This window comes from the organism of the source record quoted next, unplaced genomic scaffold (genome assembly GCF_019419815.1).
Source record: "Pyrus x bretschneideri cultivar Hongxiangsu unplaced genomic scaffold, Pyrus_bretschneideri_v1 Contig12, whole genome shotgun sequence".
Taxonomy (NCBI): domain Eukaryota; kingdom Viridiplantae; phylum Streptophyta; class Magnoliopsida; order Rosales; family Rosaceae; genus Pyrus; species Pyrus x bretschneideri.
This window is the reverse complement of record NW_025999413.1, coordinates 5,442,404-5,467,739: the sequence shown is the minus strand read 5'-3', so window position 1 is coordinate 5,467,739 and position 25,336 is coordinate 5,442,404. Positions and strand designations below refer to the sequence as shown.

Below are 25,336 nucleotides of genomic sequence, written 5' to 3'. Positions count from 1 at the left end.
GTTCTCCACAGGTGATCTATAAGTTGAATATTGATCTTGGAGAAACTTTTGACAATATAGTTAAACTATATTCCGTGAACTTAAAAATTATAATATAACAATATATACATGTTATAACATGAATGAGTCGATAACGTACTAGGTGATAATAGAATCGTCTTTAATTCCTTAATCAGTTTAAACTTTTAATTAGTTTCCGCATGATATCAATTAAAGTAAAAAAAATTCTGCATGATGGACTCATGGAGAGTCGAGGCGTCCATTACACATAATACAATTCCCTTTACCCTAGCCTGTAAGGGAATTATGTAAAATCTAAACCACAAGATTTTCGTCGGATTGTCAAAGTAAAGTGAGAGTGACTTGTCTCTTATAACTGTACAGCAACCTGCAGTCCAGGCAAAGCCCCAGCTGTACAGCTCTTTCAGCAACAAATTATTCCGGATAAAAATATGTATCTGATTTTTATGAATCATCCTCGATGGTTCAAATCAGAATCGAAGTAACTGCATTGTTTTATTTTTGTAGTTTTCCTACCGTCTAAATGCATGAAGAATATATATAATTGTCTCAGAGCCAATAATAGTAATACGAATGTACTATATCATAATTAGTATTGTTCTATATGAACATTACTTGGCTACTTAAAGATGAGTAAAAACTCCTACTCAAAACTCTTAGTATTTGAATTACAAAGTTTTGTGCATATAATCAAAACCGTTCATATTATCAATTATACTGTAAAGATCATCTATGCAAAATATGAATTAAAACTAAGGTCGTTGAGTCAATCTATTCTAGCAAATACATAGATTATGACTGAATTTCTTTGGTTGCCCTAGCATCGGTAGCACGCGCGACCAGCAGGCAACTGAGTTGTGGATATCAATCTAATATGCAAATTAAGTCAATTAATCCAATGCCAAATACAAATAACGGGGGGTGTGAATCAATTTACTTACACAGCTTTAACCATGCATGCATGCAATTATCTGTAATTATGTATCACTCTTCTCTTCTGTGCTCATACGTGATTTTGATAACCTTCACATCTTCTACCCATGAAAATGATTGCTGACCAACCAAAAAAAAAAAAAAACCCATGAAAAAGCTTTGCATTGTGTCTTGATGGTTTGGGGTTCATTTGTAATGTGCACGTACGTAGGTGGAATGTATATCTACTGATGTAACTTCTTCTGCGTTTAGTGAATAAAGCACCCCTTCAAAAAAAATATAAGGATACTTTGGATACGGTCCCTAATCTTTAACATTCTTTGATTAAAACCTTAATAGTATTCAAAGTTTGATCAAGGTCCTTTGACTTTGTACACCTCATTATATTACTATTAATATTTATATTTTTATAGTTTTGACATTAATTGTTTGATATTTTATGAGATTTATAATCCTATAAATTTAAAATCCCTCATTATAATACTATTAGAAACGGTTACAATAAAAAAAAATTCAAACATTTTGATTGAATAAATGCATAAAAACTATGTAAAAATAAGAAATAATAAATGGCAAATTAAAAAAAAATTGGTACATTTTACATAAATTAGGGTACATATAAAAGATTAAAAGTTATGAGTACAAATGAATTTTTAAAAATATAGGCGCTAAACGAAATTAATACATGGGTACAAAATAAAACTAAAAAGAAAATACTACAAATTAAAACAAAATGTTGCAAATTAAAAGTGGGTACAAACTAAAAAGATAAATATATGATACAAAGTTTAGGCATAAAACATAAATATACCATATGTAATTTTTCTATCATTGATTAAATATACAATGTCACGTGACGGTATACACATGGGTACAAACACAAATAAAACTTTAAAAAATAGGGGCACAAAAAGAAACTAATATATGGGTACAAATTAAAAATGAAAAGAAAATTGGTACAAATTAAAAAATATTTGCAAATTAAAAATAGGTACAAACTAAAAATAAAATATATGATAAAAAATTTAGCCATAAATATAAATATACTAATTGTAACATTTTTAACACTAAAGGAACATATTTAAAAATAAAAATATTTTATTATTCAAATAATTAATGATGTTATTAATACCCAAAGACCTTAATCAAAAATTCAAAATGAATAGGATTTTAATCAATGGAGTAACAAAAAGAAGGATGTGAACCTAATTTTCCCAAAAATATATATATGCTAATACATCGGTTTACACATATATATCAAATCTAACTCTTCATGTCAAATTCAAAGGTGATTAAGAGTGATCATGTATTTTTGGTGACTAAGTGACTAAGGTGACCAAGCTTACGAAAAAATTGACGTGTATGTATATACATTATATATACTACACATAATTAAAGATGAAGAACGATCCGAGTAGGATTTGTTGATCAGCCATTATATATACATATATGGTCATTTTGGTTCCGGTCCCTAATTCCCCAATCAACTTAATTGTTAGACTAAAATCTTATTTGTTTAAATATTTTGATCAAGGTCCTAACATTATTTAAGAGATGTAACTCATGCATTTATGCATTTAATGTCCCACAAATTATGAAATTTAAACAAATTCAAATAATATTTTAAAAATATAATAAATACTTGAATCATATTGTTCTTCACAAAGTTATACCAAAGAAAATAATGTACCCACATAATTATTAATATATTTTAAAAAATAACTACTGACATATTTTAAAACATAAAATAAATACATATAATTAGCATGGGTACATTTAGTAAAATTAAAAATGGATACAAATAAATTAAAAAATATGGGTACAAATACAAATAAAACTTAAAAAATATGGGCACAAAAAGAAATTGATATATGGGTACAAATTAAAAGTGAAAAGAAAATTGGTACAAATTAAAAAAGGTTTGCAAATTAAAAATGGGTACAAAATAAAAATAAAAATATATGATAAAAAATTTAGTCATAAATATAAATATGCCAAATACAACATTTCTAATACTAAATGAATATATTTAAAAATAAAAAAATATTTTATTATTGAAATAATTAATGACGTTTATTAATACCTAAGAACTTTGATCAAAAATTGAAAAAGAATAAGATTTTAATAAATGGAGTAACAAAAAGAAGGATGAGAACCTAATTTCTTCATATATATAAACTATTATTTTCTAGGGTTTCCCTCTGTGCAAACATTGCAAAGGACAAACATTTTTCAGCCTAAATAAGCCTGTTTAGTTTGTGGCACGACCTTCCCGTAGTGGACTTCCATTCCCTTTACTATCAAACCATGATTGACTAACAATTATTTCTTTTTGCCTTTGCCATTTTTAAATAAAAAACCAACATTATTCAAGAGTTTATGCAAATATTCCATGGTTTTTAATCCTTATGGGAGTGACATCTTTGTGAGATAACCAAATTTTGTCCTTGTAGGAAGAGGTCTGGTTTGTTTTTACCCCTGGCTTCACATGGCGCAAGAAACCAAGTTGAACTCTCATATGCATCGTGTATAAAAGTGGAAGGGATGGGTAACCATCATGAAACTCAAAGCAAATCCATACTAATTAAATTTTAATGTTATATTAATGTTGTAATTTTGTCTTAAATCATACTGCATGAACACTAATTTGACAAAAGACTGGCCGGCAAAGACAGCTTCTTTAACCTACTCTTTACTTTCTTCAACAAAGTGGCCACAATAACTAGTCTCTTAAGAAAATGAAGGGTGCGAAGTAATAATCAATTAGCAATATGCCAAATTTGCTTGGAGAGTTAGCCCTAGCAGAGCTCCATCTATGCAAGTTCATTAGATTCTTATGATTGTAGTGTGACTAGTTGTAAATTTGCAATCAAGTGAAAGATATAAGAAAATACCAACATAATAATTTGGATTATATGAATTGACTCAGTCACTAACTCATTTGACACCATGTTAATTTTTTTTTAATCTGTGTAAATGAGAAATTCATGTGACAAATAACACAATAAATCGTATACAAAATAATATTTGTACTAATGAATTTTGGGTTACAATCTTTTTACAAAGTTGAAATCCTCTGATTCGATATCTGGGTTTGTAGGATATATATGTGTGTGTAGTCATCGATCCAAGGGTCGCAATGACTTAATCTCGGATGAACGAATGCTGCAAGGTTTGGCTTGTGGAGATGGAAGAACTAGCATGTGTAGTGGTAATTGATGATTCCTTACAGATTTGACGAAGAACGCAGAGAGTTTTCTGAGTGTTTGTGTGTTTTGGGAGTTTGGAGCGTCTAGGTGTGTGGATGAATTTTTAGCCTCTTTCTTTGTCTTGGAGTCTCATATTTATAGGCTCACCAAGTCTTGCCTATAGCTGGATTTGGCCTTGATTCATTGACGAAGGAACCAGAACTTGATTTGAGGCTTGGTTCATTATTTCACTCCATCAATTTATTTAAATCAAAATTTGTTTGATATATATTAAAATTAATTAAAGAATTAATAAGGATAATTCTATAACTATTTTCACCAAATGTCAATGGGTGACATTCTTAGTGACTCATTCGGTTTTGATTAGTCACATGTCATATGTATAATGTGAGACACATGGTGCATGAAGGAAAAATTTTGTCCTAGCTAAGAACATGTAAGAACATTTGAATACATATGCAAACTAATAACTCTTTAAAGTAGGCATGCATTCAAAAACAATTCATAAAACCCATGACTTTCAAAGCCTAGTATATGGTGAACCATAAGACTCTTTAACAAAATTAAAGAGAATAAGAATTTAGAGATTCTTTACCCTTGAAGCTCATCCTTGATTACACAAGGGATTCACCCAAGTGGAGGGCCTTCAAGTCACCTCCTTGCTCCTTGAATCTTCCTTGTGATTTCCTCCCTTTTAGTGCTCCTTTTCTTCTTTGAGGATTTGAGGATTTGTTCTCCAAAACACCAAAAGTTTAGTGTCTCTAAGTCTCCACACCAAAGATGTTGTGTGAAGATGAAATGGATGACTTAGGTAAGAAAGATTGCTAGATGTTCCTCACCTAAGGTAATGAGAGAATAGGTTTCACCCAAATTCAATTAGAAAACCCCTTAAGGTGAAATGGCTATAAAGATGTATTTATACCACCTCACAATGGAGTGGCAAACTTGCAATTAAGCCAAGTTCACTACCCTTAAGGTTATGGCCGGCCATTTAATGTTTTTGGGCTTAATTGCCCATTTTGTTTTAGTTGTCATACAATCTTAAACATAATGGGCCTTGTGGGCCAAAACGTTTTTGTGCCCCGAAGCCCAAAACTAACTTAAACGCCCAATACGAACGTTTCGTATAATTAATTAACTATTTAATTAATCTTGACCATTCTTCAATTAAACCATTTAATTGCTTATCCATTTCATATAATTTCTTCACTTATATCTTTACTCGGTGTACGATCCATTAGGTTCCAATTAGCGAGGCAGTGGGCGATGTTACTCTTAACTATCGATTGTGAATTGAAACCACATTTCAATTCTCCCTTAAATTAGTGTTTGCTAATCTTTAGGGCTTCCACAAACCATGGGTGACGCCTAGCAGCATGTCATGGTTACCCAAGCTAAGTAGAAGTGGTTGGAGAACCTATCCAGTTACAACTACAATGCAATACGGTCCTTCTCTAATACAATACTCTTAATCACATTGTTTGAGTGATAGTTTGTTTCATGTCTACTATCCAATGTGATACTTCTTTATATGATTCAATCGAATAAGATTTGGAACATCTTCCTTAGTCATATTCATATGCTTTGGCCAAAGACTCTCGAATCATATCTTAGAGTATTCTCCTTCCATCATGGAAGGTTAGAGATCCCTTGTTGTACATTCATATGCCTACATGACTAGATAGCTTGACCCCAACAATGCCGTGGACACTCCAATGGAATGCCGTTGACATAATCAAAGATCAAGGACCTAACCATTAGACATCAATGATGCCTCAGGTCAAAGGACTACTTTGCATATTGCAACTATTGAGTTCTTACATGACATGTATGTTCGAACTCTTGTTTGATCGTAGTTCAGTGTACTCGATTACTCTTTCGAGCACCTATGTGTTTGCCTTAGTGTCCAACACCAAATGACTTGAGACTAGTTCATACTCACGCTTTGAGTCGACATAACACATACTAACCTTAGCGGATTGTCAATGCCCAATTGGCAATCCTATGGCTAGGAACGTTTTAGGAATGAACATAAGAGAAAGGTCTCGTTAATTTAACTAACTTAAATCACTTGTCTCTTAGATCAAATACATTCCTTGGATTCCCTTATTGCTTAAACACAAGATACTATAAATAGTGATTAACAATAAGCTTTGCCCTTCTATTAAACATATAAAAGTTTAACACAATAAGTATTCCAAAAAGCTATTACATCAAATGAGTGGCTTTGTGGGCATACTTCCAACAATCTCCCACTTGCACTCAAAGCCATCCTCCCATGTATCTAATACCCATCTTTTCCATATGGCGGTCAAGTTGGATTTGAGACATTGGCTTCGTTAGTGGATCTGCTACGTTATCGGCCGAAGCAACTTTGAGGATGTTTACTTTCCCCTCGGCAGCATATCTTCTAATGATATTGAAGCGCCTATCAAAATGCTTGTTCTTTTGATGTGCCCTGGGTTCCTTGGCTTGAGCTATCGCCCCATTATTATCACAGTACAAAGTTACTGGTGACGTAATGGTTGGAACCACTCCAAGTTCAGTGATGAACTTTTGCATCCAGAACGCTTCTTTGCCGGCTTCAGCTGCAGCGACATATTCAGCCTCTGTCGTGGAATCAGCAATTACACTTTGTTTCTTGCTTTTCCAGCTGACAGCCCCACCATTCAGAGTGAATACATATCCGGAGTTGGAACTTCTATCATCGACGTCAGATTGGAAATCTGCGTCTGTATAACCTTCCACTCGCAACTCTGATGCTCCTCCATAAACGAGGAACATGTCCTTAGTTCTTCTTAAGTACTTAAGGACCGTCTTGACAGCTGCCCAGTGTTCTGATCCTGGGTTAGATTGATATCGACTAGTAATGCTCACAGCATATGCGATATCAGGCCTTGTGCATATCATGGCATACATGAGACTTCCTATGGCGGAAGCATAAGGAACAATATTCATTTGCCGTATCTCTTCAGGAGTTTTAGGTCCCATGGACTTAGAAAGGTGAATTCCATGTCTCACAGGAAGAAGACCTTTCTTAGATTGTTCCATCTGGAACCTACTTAGCACCTTATCAATGTACATAGATTGGGATAATCCAATTAATTTTCTGGATCTATCACGATAGAGCTTTATCCCAAGTACATAAGATGCATCTCCTAAATCTTTCATGTGGAAGGTTTTGGACAACCACACTTTTACAGAAGAAAGTACTGCAGTGTCATTCCCGAATAGTAATATGTCATCTACATATAACACTAGGAATACAACTGCTTCCCCAACGACTTTTTGATAAACACAATTGTCGTCTTCGTTTTGAGTAAAACCAAACGATTTGATTTCAGTATCAAAACGAATGTTCCAGCTCCTGGAGGCTTGCTTAAGTCCATAAATGGACCTCTGAAGCTTGCATACCTTAGTCTTTTCAGACTTGGACACAAAACCTTCGGGTTGAGCCATATAAAGCTCTTCCTCTAGGTAGCCGTTCAGAAAGGCTGTCTTCACGTCCATTTGCCAGATTTCATAATCATGGTACGCAGCTATAGCAAGTAAAATCCGAATGGACTTAATCATGGCTACAGGAGAGAAAGTTTCTTCATAGTCAATCCCTTCTCGTTGCCTGTAACCCTTGGCTACTAGTCTAGCCTTATAAGTCTCCACGTTCCCATCAACGCCTATCTTCCTCTTGAATACCCATTTATTTCCAACAGGTACTATACCTTCTGGAGGGTCTACAAGAGTCCAGACTTGATTTTGATACATGGAATCCATCTCGGATTTCATGGCCTCATGCCATCTCTTTGAATCAATGTCGAACATTGCTTCATTGTAGTCTCTAGGGTCCTCCTTTGTGTCATTGTCACCTAGAAGGTGCAATTCCGCAAAGTCATTGTCTAAGCCATACCTCCTAGGTGGCTTATTGACCCGTTCAGATCTACGTGGAGCTAGGGGTTCAGGAACAGGGTTGTCAACATGTCGAGTGCTTGTTTGTGGTTCATCATTAATCTCATTAATTTCCATCGTTTTACTTATAGTTTCTTTGAGAACAAATTCGTCCTCTAGAAACTTAGCAGTTCTGGCGACAAAGACTTTCTGGTCGTCAGGATGGTAGAACTCATATCCCATAGTTTCTCTAGGATATCCCACAAAATAGCACCTTTCTGATCTCGCTTCAAGCTTAGTAGCTTCAAGCTTCTTGACATATGCTTCACAACCCCAAATCTTAATGTGATTAAGACTTGGCTTTCTTCCATGCCATATCTCATAGGGCGTTTGTGAAACTGATTTGGAAGGTACTCTATTAAGCAAGTAAGCTGCTGTATATAGAGCGTATCCCCAGAATGTTACTGGTAGATCAGCGGAACTCATCATAGAACGAACCATGTTCATCAAGGTTCGATTTCTCCTTTCAGAAACTCCATTAAGTTGTGGAGTTCCCGGTGGAGTCCACTGTGATTTTATTCCACACTCTTTGAGATAATCTAGGAACTCATTACTCAGATATTCACCCCCTCGATCTGATCTTAGGATCTTTATCTGTTTCCCAGTTTGCTTCTCAACTTCATTCTTGAATTCTTTGAACCTTTCAAAGGATTCTGACTTGTACTTCATAAGATACACATAGCCAAACCGAGAGTGATCGTCGGTGAATGTGATATAGTAGGAGAAGCCTCCTCTCGACGTAGTAGACATAGGTCCACATACGTCAGTGTGGATTAACCCTAGAATTTCAGTGGCACGCTCTCCTTTCCCAGTGAATGGAGATTTGGTCATCTTCCCTTTCAAACAGCATTCACAAGTACCCATCTGGTCATTACCTAATGGGTGGACATATCCGTCTTTCGACATCTTGCGAATCTTTTCAAGGTTCACATGTCCAAGTTTAAGATGCCACATCCTTTCTTGGTTAACTTCTTCTCTAGCCCTTTTGGGTTTTGAGGTATTCCCGCTTTCAATACAGTGCATCCCACTATTCGTCTCTAGGTGAAAAAGTCCCTCTATCATATTACCATGAGAGATAATACGACCGTTCAAGTATAAAGTGCAACTCATTTTGTCAAACAATACTGAGTGCCCATCTCGTAAAAGCTTAGAGATAGAAATCAAATTCTTTATACATGAAGGAAAATATAAACAATTTTTAAGTTCCAGGACTTCCCCAGAGGGTAGGTTAAGCATGTAGGTGCCTATTGCTTTTGCAGAGATTTTGGCGCCGTTCCCAACTCGCACAACTATCTCCCCATTGCGCAGTGTCTTGCTCCCTACTAGTCCCTGCATCGTATTACAGATATGTTGACTAGCACCTGAATCAAATATCCAGGAATTGGAGCTCACTGTAAAAGCACTTTCTATGACCGAAATAGTCTCTTCAAAAGTTCGTGTCATAAGGCTCGCAATGCGCACCCTGTATTTCTTCTTCCAACGTTCATCCCTTCCACAATGAAAGCATGTTCCTTTGGATTTCTTTGCCTTCTTCTTAAGAAACCTTTTCCTTGTTTTTGCATTCTTACTCCCACTGTCCTTTTTGAAACATCTTTCAAATTTACAGCACATGTCAATCATCTCGTTAAAAGTATGATCGAATCTATTCACTTTATAGTTTACAATAAACTTAGTGAAATCATCCGAGAGATATGCAAGGAAAAAGTCTTGGGCCATTTTGTCAAGTATAATGGTGGGTAGTATTTTAGGCATGTCGTTAACTACATAACATAACAGAAATCGTATTAGATTGTTGATTAATCTACTTGATTGGGTCTTGAATCAAATAGTATCACCCACTATTTTTGGCAAACTCCACATCCCTCAATGGAATTCGAGAGTTATATTGAACTCTTAGCGGGGTATGGGAGACTCACCATTACCAAGCCCACCTCACGATGATACGATGTTGGTTAGCAAAAATAATGATGAGAGAATAACGCATTACTCATTTACAACGTTTGTAATTACCCATCTTGTTTGGCCTCTAGAGAATGTTGCCTCACGATGATACGATGTTGGCATTATTGCACTTAGTTAAGTTATTCCCACCATGCTTAGTTCATGTAGGGGTTCAAGAATAACCTCACGATGATACGATGTTGGCTATCCTCGTTGCCTACACTTACCTCATCATATGTTTATGGACTCCTCCTGAGTGTAAGCATGCACTTTGTACTCCCCCATGATAGGGTGAAGCCGGTGTACAAGTCACAAACGATTGGAGCCCACCACGGTGGAAGGCCTACGAAGAAATGTTCAAAACATCTCTCGTTTATCAACTTTAATATTCGTTTGAGGGAGTAGTTTTGGGCTACATCAAAACATTTTAATCATATTAAAAGAACATGGCCCTATCATAACTATTGGTCCAAGTTAATATGATTTAGTAGCATATAATACTCCCACTGTTTCGTTGAAACAAGCGAGACTATATGGAACTACTAACGAACGCATTGCATCCTCATATGGACTATATAGTCATATTAGGTTTTAGGATGATTATGAACCGTTTGATTTGATCCAACACGAGCCTTGTGTTGGACCTTGGGTTTAAGGTAGATAGTTGTTGATTTTAGTTACGCGTTTAATCCAATTAAACCGTTATTTCCTATTGGGCGTTGGACCCAACTATTCCAATTTGCATACATATAATCAAAGAGGAATACATGAAATAATAAGAAGGGCTTATGCCCTTTTACAACACAAATAATGGGCTTATGCCCTTTACAACAACTTGAACTAATCAAATTACATTCATATCTACATTACTTAAAACCCAAGCATTCATAATGTAAATCGGCCAATCACATAGCTCAATTATCGAGGCCTTTGGTTCATAATCACCCTTTTCTCAATTAACTAAATTAACTAAGAAAGCAACTTTAAACAATTGGTTTTTGGATCCATAGAATTGATTTAAATGGAACTAAATATAATGAAAATCCAATTCTCATTAAAGAGACAAAACAATTTTTGTTCTCATTCTATTTGGGCCATTTTGCAAATACACAAACTTTTGGGCCATAATACAAATACACAAAAGTATCAAAACTTTATTTAATTGCACAAAAGCACCCCACTAGAGGGGTGGCCGGCCATGGATAAAAACATTGAGTTTTTGATACAATAAAATTTTGTAAGTGGATTTTGGTGGGTGAGATTAAAGATAGTGGGGATGGTTTGAAAAGAAAATATACCTTTGATATAATTAAAACCATTTAATCATTTCTTACCAACAAACATCATCCATTAACTAATATTCAAAAATATATCTTTTGACATAATCATCACCCATCAACTAATAATCAAAACTTTATGTAAAACATAAAACTTTTGAATCAAAACTTCAAAACTTTTTGTTCTTGATAAGAACTTCAAGAAATATGAAGAACATACATGAAAACTCATAATAGCTCCATGGATGTTTTCTTTCATCAAAACTCAAATTTTCACAACTCAAAAGAGGGTTATTATCCTAGGGTACTTAGGGGTTCCAAAAAGCACTTTAAAACCATTTTAACAAGCCTAACATGAACCCAAAAAATCACCCTTTGGATTTGGCCGAAATTCCCAAAACACTTGGCACCAACTTTTAGTTCCATTATTCATGCTTTAATGAAATACATCTACAACATTTGAGATGCTAAATTTTCAAGTAAAATTTATATTCAAAGCAAGAACAAAGCTTGTAACATTTACAACACTTAAATCACAAAATATGAAAAATCACAAAACCCAAAAGGATCCACCATAAACTAGGCCTAGGCTCTTGATACCACTTGAAGGAAAAATTTTGTCCTAGCTAAGAACATGTAAGAACATTTGAATACATATGCAAACTAATAACTCTTTAAAGTAGGCATGCATTCAAAAACAATTCATAAAACCCATGACTTTCAAAGCCTAGTATATGGTGAACCATAAGACTCTTTAACAAAATTAAAGAGAATAAGAATTTAGAGATTCTTTACCCTTGAAGCTCATCCTTGATTACACAAGGGATTCACCCAAGTGGAGGGCCTTCAAGTCACCTCCTTGCTCCTTGAATCTTCCTTGTGATTTCCTCCCTTTTAGTGCTCCTTTTCTTCTTTGAGGATTTGAGGATTTGTTCTCCAAAACACCAAAAGTTTAGTGTCTCTAAGTCTCCACACCAAAGATGTTGTGTGAAGATGAAATGGATGACTTAGGTAAGAAAGATTGCTAGATGTTCCTCACCTAAGGTAATGAGAGAATAGGTTTCACCCAAATTCAATTAGAAAACCCCTTAAGGTGAAATGGCTATAAAGATGTATTTATACCACCTCACAATGGAGTGGCAAACTTGCAATTAAGCCAAGTTCACTACCCTTAAGGTTATGGCCGGCCATTTAATGTTTTTGGGCTTAATTGCCCATTTTGTTTTAGTTGTCATACAATCTTAAACATAATGGGCCTTGTGGGCCAAAACGTTTTTGTGCCCCGAAGCCCAAAACTAACTTAAACGCCCAATACGAACGTTTCGTATAATTAATTAACTATTTAATTAATCTTGACCATTCTTCAATTAAACCATTTAATTGCTTATCCATTTCATATAATTTCTTCACTTATATCTTTACTCGGTGTACGATCCATTAGGTTCCAATTAGCGAGGCAGTGGGCGATGTTACTCTTAACTATCGATTGTGAATTGAAACCACATTTCAATTCTCCCTTAAATTAGTGTTTGCTAATCTTTAGGGCTTCCACAAACCATGGGTGACGCCTAGCAGCATGTCATGGTTACCCAAGCTAAGTAGAAGTGGTTGGAGAACCTATCCAGTTACAACTACAATGCAATACGGTCCTTCTCTAATACAATACTCTTAATCACATTGTTTGAGTGATAGTTTGTTTCATGTCTACTATCCAATGTGATACTTCTTTATATGATTCAATCGAATAAGATTTGGAACATCTTCCTTAGTCATATTCATATGCTTTGGCCAAAGACTCTCGAATCATATCTTAGAGTATTCTCCTTCCATCATGGAAGGTTAGAGATCCCTTGTTGTACATTCATATGCCTACATGACTAGATAGCTTGACCCCAACAATGCCGTGGACACTCCAATGGAATGCCGTTGACATAATCAAAGATCAAGGACCTAACCATTAGACATCAATGATGCCTCAGGTCAAAGGACTACTTTGCATATTGCAACTATTGAGTTCTTACATGACATGTATGTTCGAACTCTTGTTTGATCGTAGTTCAGTGTACTCGATTACTCTTTCGAGCACCTATGTGTTTGCCTTAGTGTCCAACACCAAATGACTTGAGACTAGTTCATACTCACGCTTTGAGTCGACATAACACATACTAACCTTAGCGGATTGTCAATGCCCAATTGGCAATCCTATGGCTAGGAACGTTTTAGGAATGAACATAAGAGAAAGGTCTCGTTAATTTAACTAACTTAAATCACTTGTCTCTTAGATCAAATACATTCCTTGGATTCCCTTATTGCTTAAACACAAGATACTATAAATAGTGATTAACAATAAGCTTTGCCCTTCTATTAAACATATAAAAGTTTAACACAATAAGTATTCCAAAAAGCTATTACATCAAATGAGTGGCTTTGTGGGCATACTTCCAACAGTGCATGCTACGTAAACCCTAACATGTCCAAATTTAACGTGTTAGTGAATATTTATTTCACAGAAACTTAGATGTCTACACTAAGTATGATTCAAAATTGAAATCTCTTTCATTTAAGTGGCGAGAAATATAGCCAGTAGATCATAGATTGTTGGTTATACACTCATGTAATTAACCTATCACATAATTATGTTCTTATAGACTTTTCCGGATCCTTATAGCTCACTCTCTGTCATCAGTTAATATACCACTAAATTTCACACGTCTACAACTTATTAAATTTGTCCGGAGAATTCAAGAGAAATGTCAATCTACAATCATACGTGCAGCCAATTATCAATGCACTCTTGTCATTTTATAATGAATCTGAAAGTCCTTTTGCATAGTCACTCTATTTATGTAGGGATATATACATACTCTATTTAGTATATATATGGTGCGAGTAGCAGATAAGCTATAGATCTCAACCCTCTGCGTCTGTGCATGTCTCAGAGCCAGAAACGCACCTAATACACAAAAGCCATGGACAGATTTCCATTGGCTAAGTACCTTCCATATTTCTCTTGAACTTAGAAACTCGCATACCAACAAGATAAAACCCTAGCTCTTCAATCCAATCCACCAATTGCAGTCTTCACCGGCCGCGGCCGGGTGTCTGACACCTAAATATCTCTTTCGTCCTCCCTCTCCTTCCTTCCTCAAACTCCTAATTTGTCACATACCTCCAGTAATCAACGGCCATGAAAACTGAAGTTAGAGGAAGCATTACCTCCGTTTCTCTCCAAAATCCAAGTACTGCTCTCTTCACCACCTCTCAGGGGAAGTCTCTCACCGGTGCGCTTACAGGGTGTCTCGGAAGCCTCGACGGGGCATGTATTGAGAAGCTACTACTTCACTGTGCAAGTGCCCTAGAGAGCAATGATGTGACCTTGGCTCAACAGGTGATGTGGGTGCTCAACAATGTTGCCTCTTCTGTTGGTGACCCTAACCAAAGGCTCACCTCATGGATCTTGAGGGCATTGATTTCAAGAGCCTCCAAGGTTTTCCCTACACCTATGAATTTTAATGGAAGCAGTAGCACTAGTACCATTCCGAGTAGGTTGATGTCGGTGACTGAGCTAGCCGGGTATGTTGATCTAATCCCATGGCACCGATTTGGATATTGTGCATCAAATAGTGCAATTTGTAAGGCAATTGAAGGGTGCCCAAAAGTTCATATCTTAGATTTTAGCATCACTCATTGTATGCAATGGCCTACTTTAATAGATGCATTGGAAAAAAGGGCTGAGGGTCCTCCTTTGCTTAGAATCACTGTTCCCCATTGGAGGCCACAAGTCCCACCTTTGCTCAATGTTTCAAGCGAAGAAGTTGGTCTTCGTTTGGGGAATTTCTCTAGGTTTAGAAATGTCCCTTTTGAGTTCAATGTGATTGAAAATTCATCCTCTTTGGAATTGCTTCTGGGCACTCAATTAAACCCTTCCTCACTAGGGCTCCGGGAAGATGAGGTTTTGGTTGTAAATTGTCAAAACTGGTTACGCTATCTTTCCGATGAGCCGCTTGGTGGTATCCCCGGCCATCAAGATGGTTCGATGCGCAACACTTTCCTTAACACCATTAGATCCCTTAACCCTAGAATCATAGTTGTGGTAGATGAAGATTCTGATCTTACTGCACCAAGTCTTAGCTCAAGAATAACAACTTGTTTTAATTATCTTTGGATACCCTTTGATTCCTTGGAAACATTCTTGCCTAAAGATAGTACTCAAAGGATGAATTATGAATCTGATGTTGGTCACAAAATTGAAAACATTATTGGTTTTGAAGGGCAACAAAGAATAGAGAGGTTGGAGTCAGGTGTCACAATGTCACAAAGATTGAGAAACATTGGTTTTTCAAGTGCTCCATTTTGTGAAGAGACTGCTAAGGAAGTGAAGGCCTTGTTAGATGAACATGCAAGTGGCTGGGGCATGAAACGTGAAGAAGATATGTTGGTGCTCACATGGAAGGGACACAACTCAGTTTTTGCGACAGCTTGGGTCCCAAATCCAAATGCGTTGCTAATTGAGGATTAACTCGGGCAAGTGTGGCCTAAGTGATTTCCTCACTTTCGTTTACTTGTTCTACGCTTTCCTTGACCTACCAGGTGGGGATTAGGGTTTTGCTTTCCTACAGAGGTCCAGGAGATTAAAGGAGAGGCAATGAGATGACAAGGCTTTTGTGGTTGCTTTTTCTTCGTCAAAAAGCTGCAATGAGCACAAGACAAAAAGGAAAACGGCAGGCATTTTGTGGAAAAATAATTTTCACGAGTACTTTGTATTGAAGCTTTAGCTAGCTATGATCTGTCACATGAAAGGCAAAAGAGAGGCATGTTATTGTCTGTTGTATTGTATGAGACGAGATCTAGCACTTTATGCAGGCTTTTGTTCCATATGACTACTGTGAAATTAACTTTGTTACCCTTTTATTTAATTATAATTGTAATTGTTTCCTTAAGATTTGCTATTTCTGGTAATACTTCACACTTCTAGCGGAAAATGTGAAGGGAATGACTTGATGGTTAGTTCTTCTTCTTACTCAAATTGGTAACCAGGATACATCTTACATTAGGTAATTTGCATGCTTCAATAAGATCAACTTTTTTTAAAGGCGACATCGTGTAACCTAGAAGTATTGGTTATGCATCTAATTTGCGGGTTGTGTGAGACAATGAACACGCACGTGTGAGTAGCTGTCAGTAGCTGATTAGTGTGAACTCTATTGAGACTCATGACAATCACATATACGTTCTTACAATTTAAACTTAAAAAGTAAATCTATGAATATAAGCATACATACGAACGGAAGTGTATAAGTATGAAAAGAGAAATAAAAAAAGGACCACCACATTACCTTTTTATTCACCTTTTTCTCAAATCGTAAAATTAATATTACCGCAATCCAAATATGATTATATGTTATGTGTCATTTCTTTTTTTTACACAAAAAACAAGATTTTTAATGCTTTTGGCTAGGAGCTTAGGAATTGAAGTGTTGGTTTTTTGTGTAAAAGAATGACACAAGACATTTGGTAAAGTGAGAATGTTGAAATGCAAAGATTAGCGTGAAGTTTGCTAGCATTTCTCCATGATTTGTTATGGTTAGAAACTATTTTGTGTCTCAACTAGACATTGTTCAAACCAAAATATGGGCAATAATTTGGAATTTGATTTTCTCATTGTCATTAACCATAAAAAGGATTTGATTCTCTGGATCGTGCGTTGTATAATATTAGCTGCATATGTTTGTACTTTTTAATAGAAAAAAAAAATTAATAAATAAAAATTGAAAATAGAAATCCGACCTGCCGGATTCGAACCAGCGACCTAAGGATGGCTGAGAGCATATCACCCACTACAGTCCTCCGCTCTACCAACTGAGCTAAGGTCGGACTATTGACCAGGGAGGGGTTACAAATATATTAATTTCTGATGCTTAATAAAATGTTTGGCCTCCGTGTTGAATCCTACGATTAAGTTTTGGGCCTTATGAATCCTACATCATGTTTGGGCCCTATTAAATTGTATCTTGGTGAAAGATTACAGCAAAAAAGAGCTGATTTTTTAATAGGAAATTATTATTGACACTCCAAAAGTCTCATTTTACACTCTAAATTTTCTATATTTGGAAAAAAAATTACACTTATGAGGAGTGTAGAATAAGATTATTGGAGTGCCAACAATACTTCCCTTTGAATATACAACTTTTATGTGATGAACAGTAATGTATTGGGCTTCCATATTTATATGTATTTAAAAACAATCATTATCTAACATTTAGATATAATCTATATGAATTATGTATTCAATATAATCATTATTTGACTTCCAAGATTGTATGATTATAACATTGTAGCATCTCCCGCATGTGCACTTTATTGCATTTGACTCATAAAGCTAATGAGCAACTCGTATCGTTTTATGACTCAATTCAAATTCAGATCGTTGCTTAAAGTTTTACTTATGAAGGTTAAACATTTGGATCTTTATATTTAAAATAAAAGATGTCATAAAATTAGGGTTTTTATACCAAATGGTCTTTTACATTTTGGGAATCTAGTTCAATCAATTTGGTCTGTCATGTTTGCTCTCACACATCGATTTGGTCATTGCCATCCAAATTCATTGAGAACTCTTTTAGTGTGCTAATATGACACATGTGTGGACTTACAAGTCTACTTATTTATTGCAATGTGGATCAAACAAAATTCAGCTATTCAAAAACTACGATCTAAAATTTTACAATAATAAATAATAAAAATAAAACCATCTTCGTAGGTCCCCCGCTGTCATGCCCTCCCCCTTCCCCTCAAGAGATTATTCAGTGTGTTCAGAACACCGAATGAAACACCACATGTCATGATATAATTAGAGGGACACTTAAAAAACATTTTCCTCTTATTTTATAATATGTGGTGTTCCACTCCTGTTTCGGACACACTGAAAAATCTATTCTCCCCTCCTTCCAAATTCTTGCCCATTCAACAGATCAATGCTCCTCAGTCTAAAAAATCGGAAACAATGAGATGGTGTCTCAATAGATTCAAATACTTAAATTAATTAATAAACATAAAAATACAAAATGCAAAAACACCAAGTCATTCGTTCATGGGTTATAATATATGGAGACCAATGAGGTGGTCTTGCAGTTTGGGTTGTTGAGGAACTCACCCAACTCATTGTTGCAGCAACTCATGCTAATTTTGGATTTGAGGCGTAACATGACATACAGAGAGAGACTCAAACTGCATGGGGGGATGGGGGTGGGGGTGGACGATCGGGGAAATCTGCAGGGGGGGATGGAGGTGGTTTGGAAGGGAAGAACCAAATTGACATGTGGAGCAAACATGCTGAAACAAATTGATTGAATAGAAACATGATTGAATAGAAACAGAATGACGAAAACGAATGATTCTCAAAATATAAAGGATTATTTGTGATAAAAATCGTAAAAATTATACTGAAACATTATATTAATGTAGTTAAAATCTAAAAAGTTTAAGGTGACTCAAAACTAAAACTTGAATTATTTTCACAATTGAGCTTAGCAAAGCTAATCCAAAAGCTCAAGCTTTGTTCACAAATGAACCAGGCTGAGCTTGAAAATTCATTTGAGTTGAGTTTGAGCATAGATATATGAGTATTTTCTCCGAATCAAATTCCCTTCCCTCCCGTCTCTTCATATTTAAACGGTCACGATTAGACCACTTCAACATCTTGTGTTAACACTTTTATAGAGAAAGAAAGAAAAAGAGAAAGTGAGAGAGGAGGGGAGAAGAGAAAATCCTACTCTGCTTCATTCAAGTAGGATATTTTCGTAGGCCCAACTACATGAGAGATTTTGCACTGTGCTTGGAACAAGGGCATATATGTAATATATCATAATACAACACTTGAAAAAAGACTTTAATCCACTTGTATACTAACATATGACATACCGCTCGGTATTCCAGGCACATTAAAAAATCTCTTTAACTACGCAGAAATGGGATCCTCCAAACCCACCCCCAATAACAAACGTCCAAATATAATCCCACCAAAACAAAATAAATAATTAGAAGGGAGAATCTGAAATGGTCCCAATGTACAAATAACAAATCCCAGCTAGAGAGGGAAATTCAACCCAATTAATAAAGTAGTGGAGGGGAGAGATGTAATGGGTGCACTGCACTGCACACCTACAGAGAGACTTGCAGCGATGAACGTGACCCAAAAACCAAAGGGAGGGAGGGAGAGGAGGGGAAAGCGAGCCAGCAACAAAGCTTCACTTCCAAGCTTTAATGGTCTTCCCCCCAAAAAAGAATAATCCCACTTCCAACATTAACAATTATGCACTAATAATTTATACTTTCACCTAATCAATTAATTAATAGATTTCCTAAGCTTATAGATGCATTTTCTCTGGGAATTTCCAAAATGGCTAGTCGTCTACTATATAGTAATACACACTTCAGCTGCTCTCTCTCTCTCTCTCTCTCTCTCTCTCTCTCTATATATATATATGTATATGTATAATCTGCCCTTACACTCTTTGCTAATTCTCGCTTCTCTAAAACCCCAGTCGAGAGCCACCACCACATTGCTTCTGCCTGAACCAATAGCGTCCAATTCTTTTTCCCAGTAATCAAAGCAACCTCTTTCCCTTTGTCTTCTTCCCCGTTCAGAATATGGTTTTGTGTTCCCTTCCTCCTCCCCATTTGTCCTCCTCGCCTCTCTGTCTCTGCTGCACCCTTAAAAAATAACTTCTTTTGCTCTTCTGATTGCAAGTCCCCAAAAACAACTCTTGATCTGAAGTCGGTTTTTGTTTTTAAGCTGTTTAATCATTTGGGTTATGGAAGCTCATTGTGATCTTGAAGTGGATGTCAATGGGGAAGAGTCTTTCATGGTGGACAAGGTAATAATTCTGTGCTTTTTTTTTTTTTTTTTTACAGAAAAGTTCCATACATTTTCATCTGTCCAAATGTAATTTTATAGTAAACTTTTGTGCTTGACTTGTCCAGTTTTATTCATAAAGTCTGTAAATTTCATACATGCTCTGGTAATTTTTATCTGGGTTACTTTCCATTTTTATCCATCTTGACTGATGAATTGCAAAGATTTTCCCTTTTTTTAATAGCAAAAACCTATCTTTTTCTTCTGTTAAATGTAATTTTGTCATAACATTTTTCGTACATTCTCTGGTAAATTTTATCCGGGTGACTTTCCAATTTATCCACCATGGCTGATGGATTGCAAAGATTCATCCTTTTGTCCCCAACCATTTAATTTTCACACCTATAATGCATTGATGTGGGTCATGAACTCATGGCTGCCTTAGCTTTTTGTTCTCTTGGTTCTGTCTTTTTAATTCAACAAATTGCACGCCTTTTCCGTTTTGCTTCATTCTCTCCCATTTATTGCTGCTGTTATGGGAATTGGGAGGCTCAAATCTTCACTTATTTTGATATGGACTCTGAGAGTGAGAGGATGTTACTTTCATGGCCGTATTTATTGCCATTTTTCTGCCCTCCATTGCAGGGAAACTTGGATGATTGGCAGACATCTTTTTCTCAATTGCCACACCACAATTTATTACATATAACGACCTCTTTTCATTTCTTTGGCACCTTCTGGCTTTCTGGTGTAGAACGTAGATTCCCACTTTTTTATTTATTTAGTTCATTTTTCTATACAGTGAGTTCATCCTTTTGGTGGGTTTTGCTGTAAATTGGATTTTTTGTTGGGATTTTTTTGTGCTTGTTGAATTTCTTGAATACTTCAAGTTTGAACATTGTTCTGAGTAATTTACTAGCTCTCAACTGTTTTTTATTACTTTTTAGTGAAGTTTTCAGCAAATGAGTGGTAATTCTGGTTTCATGAACATTTTTGTAGACGGTTATTGCCTCCTACTGTGGAAAATTGAGCAAACTACTTGGTAAATCAAAAGTTTCCTCAAGAAATCTTAAAGTGGTATTCCATGATTTTCCCGGAGGAGCAGAGAGTTTCGAGCTGATTGCGAGGTTCTGCTACAACAATGGCAGCATTTACATAACTCCTTCCAACATTTCCCTCCTTTACTGTGCCGCGCAGTTTATGGAAATGAACAATTCTGTCGCCGGCAGACATAATTTGTTACAAAAAGCGGAGAATTCATTTGAAGAGATCAGGTATTGGTCATGGTCTGAGCTTTTGACGGCTTTGAAGCAGTGCCAGGATTTGCTATCGGTTGCAAATTCTTTGAGTCTAGTTGAGAAATGCTTGGATACCCTTGTTGCAAGATTGCCTTGGACAAGCGAAGCGAGTCCCTGTCCTTCGACTTCATCTCCTGACAGCTCTGGAATTCGGTTTTCATGCGACACTAGAAGCACCGAGAGTTTGAAAACCACCTTGTCTCGAGCAACCTGGTGGTTCGAGGATCTTCTAGTTTTAGGTCCAAATTTGGTTGAAATGCTGGTCAAGGCCATGGTTTCGCGAAAACTCGATCATGTTATCATTAGTAGGTTCCTCTTTTACTACCAGAAATCGAAGTTTTACACTGTCAAATCTGATACCAAGCGCACCATTGCTGAAATGGTCATTGAGATGCTGTATATGCTTGATCAGAGCTGTGTTTCTTACAAAAGCTTGTTCGGGATTCTTCGAGTTACGCTGAATTTGAACTTAAACAAGAGTATTAGGAATAAGTTGGAGAATATGATCGGTTCACAGCTAGATCAAGCAACATTGGACAATTTGCTTGTTCCATCCCCACAAGGAATGAATTATTTGTATGATGTCAATCTTGTGCTACGGTTCCTGAAATCATTTCTGCATGACAGAGGAACCCGTCAAGCTGACAGGCCCCCAATGCTATTAAGGAAAGTTGCTGCTTTGGTTGATTTGTATATAGCAGAAGTAGCCCCAGATCCTTGTTTGAAGCCTTCAAAGTTTCTGGCTTTAGCCATCGCGCTGCCGGATTCTGCGAGAGACTCTTATGATGAGCTTTACCATGCCATAGACATGTATCTACAGGTATTAGATTTATCTCAAAATAATTTATGCTCTTGTAAATTTGGTTTATTAACTTATGATCCAAGAATCAAATAGCACATTTCGAAAATTTAGTTACACCGAACATATTTTGAAGATTATTCATTTGAAGTTGGTTTTGATCTGCTTTGACATAGGTACACCCAGGACTGTCCGAAGACGAAAAGATGAAGATATGTTGTGTGTTGAACTATGAGAAGCTCTCAGCAGAGACTTGCGTACACCTTTCACAGAACACAGAGTTTTCATCAAAATCTGCAGTCCAAGCTCTTGTCTATCAGCAATCCAAGCTCAAAAGCTTACTCCACGCTACCAACAATCTCAAGTCCTACACTGACTCCCCTTATAGCGCCATTTCTGAGGCCGAAAGTAGGGATTAAGGAAAGATGATGCCAATGTACAACTTGTGCTTTATGCCGGGAAAATTGATCTCTCAGATGACAATGAGAAGCTCAGAACACATCTGCAAGGCATGCAGTGTAGGGTCATGGAATTGGAAAAACTTTGCAAGAAAATGCAATCTCAAATGGCGAAGTTTACGAAATCAAAAGCACCAAGCCACTACCATACAAGATCTTTGCCCAAACTTTGTTCATGATACAAGTTTTGCATTTCATTCCTTTAGTTTTAATCATTATCTCATTCGTGTATAGCTCAAGGAAATTGTTTTTCTTTTATTTATTTTTATGCGTTTTTAGCAGATTCTTCTTTCTTTGCTGCATAACTAAAGTTGTTTCACTTAGATTGTAAAATCTTTGGTTGTACAGTTACAGAAAGAGAACCTGTTGACTCATTTTTTATTCGAATGACGCCTCTTTTTCTTAAAGATACGTAGTACTTCGAGCTAACGGAAGACTTGGCGCATAACCAAGCGCAATGACATTCAAGGATTCATACAGTTGACCCTACTTAATGGGATAAGTCTTCAGTTGTTGTTGTTTGAATGGCCCCTCTACTAATTTTTTGTAGTGCTCTGGGTAGATAAGGATAAATGCAAGGTTAAGTCATTTTCTTCCAGTCACTCTCACTTGTGGAATGCAAGCTGGAAAGCATATATTCTGCATGAACATATGAGGGTGGAGCGAATGAAAGCCGAACGTATTTCATGACATACGTACTTTTCTGTTTTGAGCCACCGTATTTTGCACATGAACTAGGGTAGTTTGTTCATACCACCAAGGAGAGGGGAGAGATAATGGCACATAACCAGTTACTTCAGTCTTTTTACTGAAAAGTACATGTAATCAAGATGTAGACAATATGAACATCTCGATAGTTGATAATGTGTCGATATGTTTGTTAGTGTTGAGTGGTCGGACATGTCACGTGATCAGATAGGTTGACCTAAAATTTTTTCCACCTGATACATCATACCATCACATGACCAATGAGTTCCATCAGGACATGACTCGTAGAGATGACAACACTTGAAAGTTTTTGTCGATGAAATAGCCCTCTTTTGCCTAATCAACGTGTATCTACCACCATCACTATTATCACCATCGCCGTCATCATCGTCATCGTTAATCTCTGCTAAAGATTATAAAAAGTAGTTTTCTTTGTCATATGGTTTCAATTATATGTCAACCAATAAAACAAAGAACAAAAGTAACCTAATAGTAAGATATATAAAAAGTCAAGTGTAGTTGTTATTGACTTGCCCTAAAATCAATTGAAGAATGAGTATACAAATTGTCACATGGTCCACTTATGTACTGCAAGTCATTTATATGCCAAGAAAGACAACTGTTGGCTATTCACATGAACAATTCTTTTCTCCTGAGATTCCGCAACATTCTTCACCCAATTAACCAATGGCCAAACTCTTAATTTCATGAGATTTTAATTAAGACATTCAGATTACTATGTAGGTCAATATTTTACCAAATACAAGACTATTAATGTGAGTGAGGACATTGATGCCTTGGTAACAACTTGACCATGTGTGCTTACTTCTACATTCTGAAGTTCTGATGTTGTACAGTTTTTTCTATACAATTGTATTGGGAGGAGGGTTAAATTTGAGATTTAGAGTGTACGAGTGAATGCTCTTAATCAATTGAGTTAGGCTTTTTAGCCAAAATAGTCCCTGATATTTGCATAATACATTACTCTGGTCCTAGAGATTTGAAATCAATAGAAGTGGTCCCTGAGATTGTATGGACGTATAAGGAGTTAGGCTAGTAGAGCAAACTAGCCTATGTATGAAGCTCAATGGGCACATGTACGATTGATAAGTATTGTCTGCTTGTTTGACTTGAGGGTCGCCAAACATAAAGCGTAAAACGTTATCAGAAAGTTAAACAATTTTGCACACAAATGTATAATGAAATTGATTTTTAAATGAAACTTTAACTTGTTTAAGAGTACGTAACATTCTTTTCCCGTAAAAGTCTACGAGCGGAAAAATACTACTAAACAAAAAACCTAGTAGCTTATGATCAGACGTAACGTAACATGCAGGATTACTATTCACGTGGACATGAATTGTACGGTCAATGGTGTTGTAGGGAAGTTATCCGGGTCAGCCTCAAATTTTGATGAAACCAAGATGATCTCATATGAACGAAGAGACAAAATCCCACAAAAGCCTTTTACTTAGACGCCACTTTTCCTCTCCTGCTAATTCCTACGATACCTTTTATGGAAGCAATATATTTAATAAACTCTAACATTGTGTTTGGATGGTAAAATTTAAGATTACTAAGAAATTTTAAAATGACGGAAATTGAAACGACGAGATTTTATTTTCTACAATTTGCGAATTTTCTTATTTGGTAAACCTAAAAGAACAATGGAATTGAATATGAAATTTGTTATTTTTAAACTCTCATTCATAGAAATTGGGAAATGACACATATTTACATGAAATTTAAACTTAGGAATTAGAGGTCCCAAATTCCAAATTTAAACTTAGGAAATGACACATATTTATATTGGTGCATGTCAATTTATAAATTCTGATTTTTACCCAAATTCCAAGTTTATTTCTCTCGTCCAAACATAGTGTAACATTGATTCTA

General features: G+C 36.0%; 2 protein-coding genes and 1 non-coding gene across 3 annotated transcripts; 2 read left to right on the top strand and 1 right to left on the bottom strand.

Annotated features, from left to right (window-relative positions):
• The first annotated feature begins 14,152 nt into the window (after nucleotides 1-14,152).
• LOC103944496 (scarecrow-like protein 32) lies at nucleotides 14,153-16,265 on the top strand. The gene has a single exon (XM_048577575.1). The coding sequence runs from the start codon at nucleotides 14,511-14,513 to the stop codon at nucleotides 15,840-15,842; it is 1,332 nt and encodes a 443-aa protein (XP_048433532.1). The 5' UTR covers nucleotides 14,153-14,510; the 3' UTR covers nucleotides 15,843-16,265.
• Nucleotides 16,266-17,104: 839 nt separating this feature from the next.
• On the bottom strand, nucleotides 17,105-17,197 carry TRNAY-GUA. The gene is made up of 2 exons: nucleotides 17,161-17,197; nucleotides 17,105-17,140 (listed from the first exon to the last, which is right to left on the bottom strand). It is a non-coding gene; the product is annotated as a tRNA-Tyr (tRNA).
• Nucleotides 17,198-19,465: 2,268 nt separating this feature from the next.
• LOC103944610 (BTB/POZ domain-containing protein At3g22104) lies at nucleotides 19,466-23,139 on the top strand. The gene is given in 4 exon segments (XM_009355089.2): nucleotides 19,466-20,199; nucleotides 21,177-22,295; nucleotides 22,451-22,682; nucleotides 22,685-23,139. Coding segments are annotated over 4 exon segments (1,641 nt in total). The 5' UTR covers nucleotides 19,466-20,136; the 3' UTR covers nucleotides 22,912-23,139.
• Nucleotides 23,140-25,336: the final 2,197 nt, after the last annotated feature.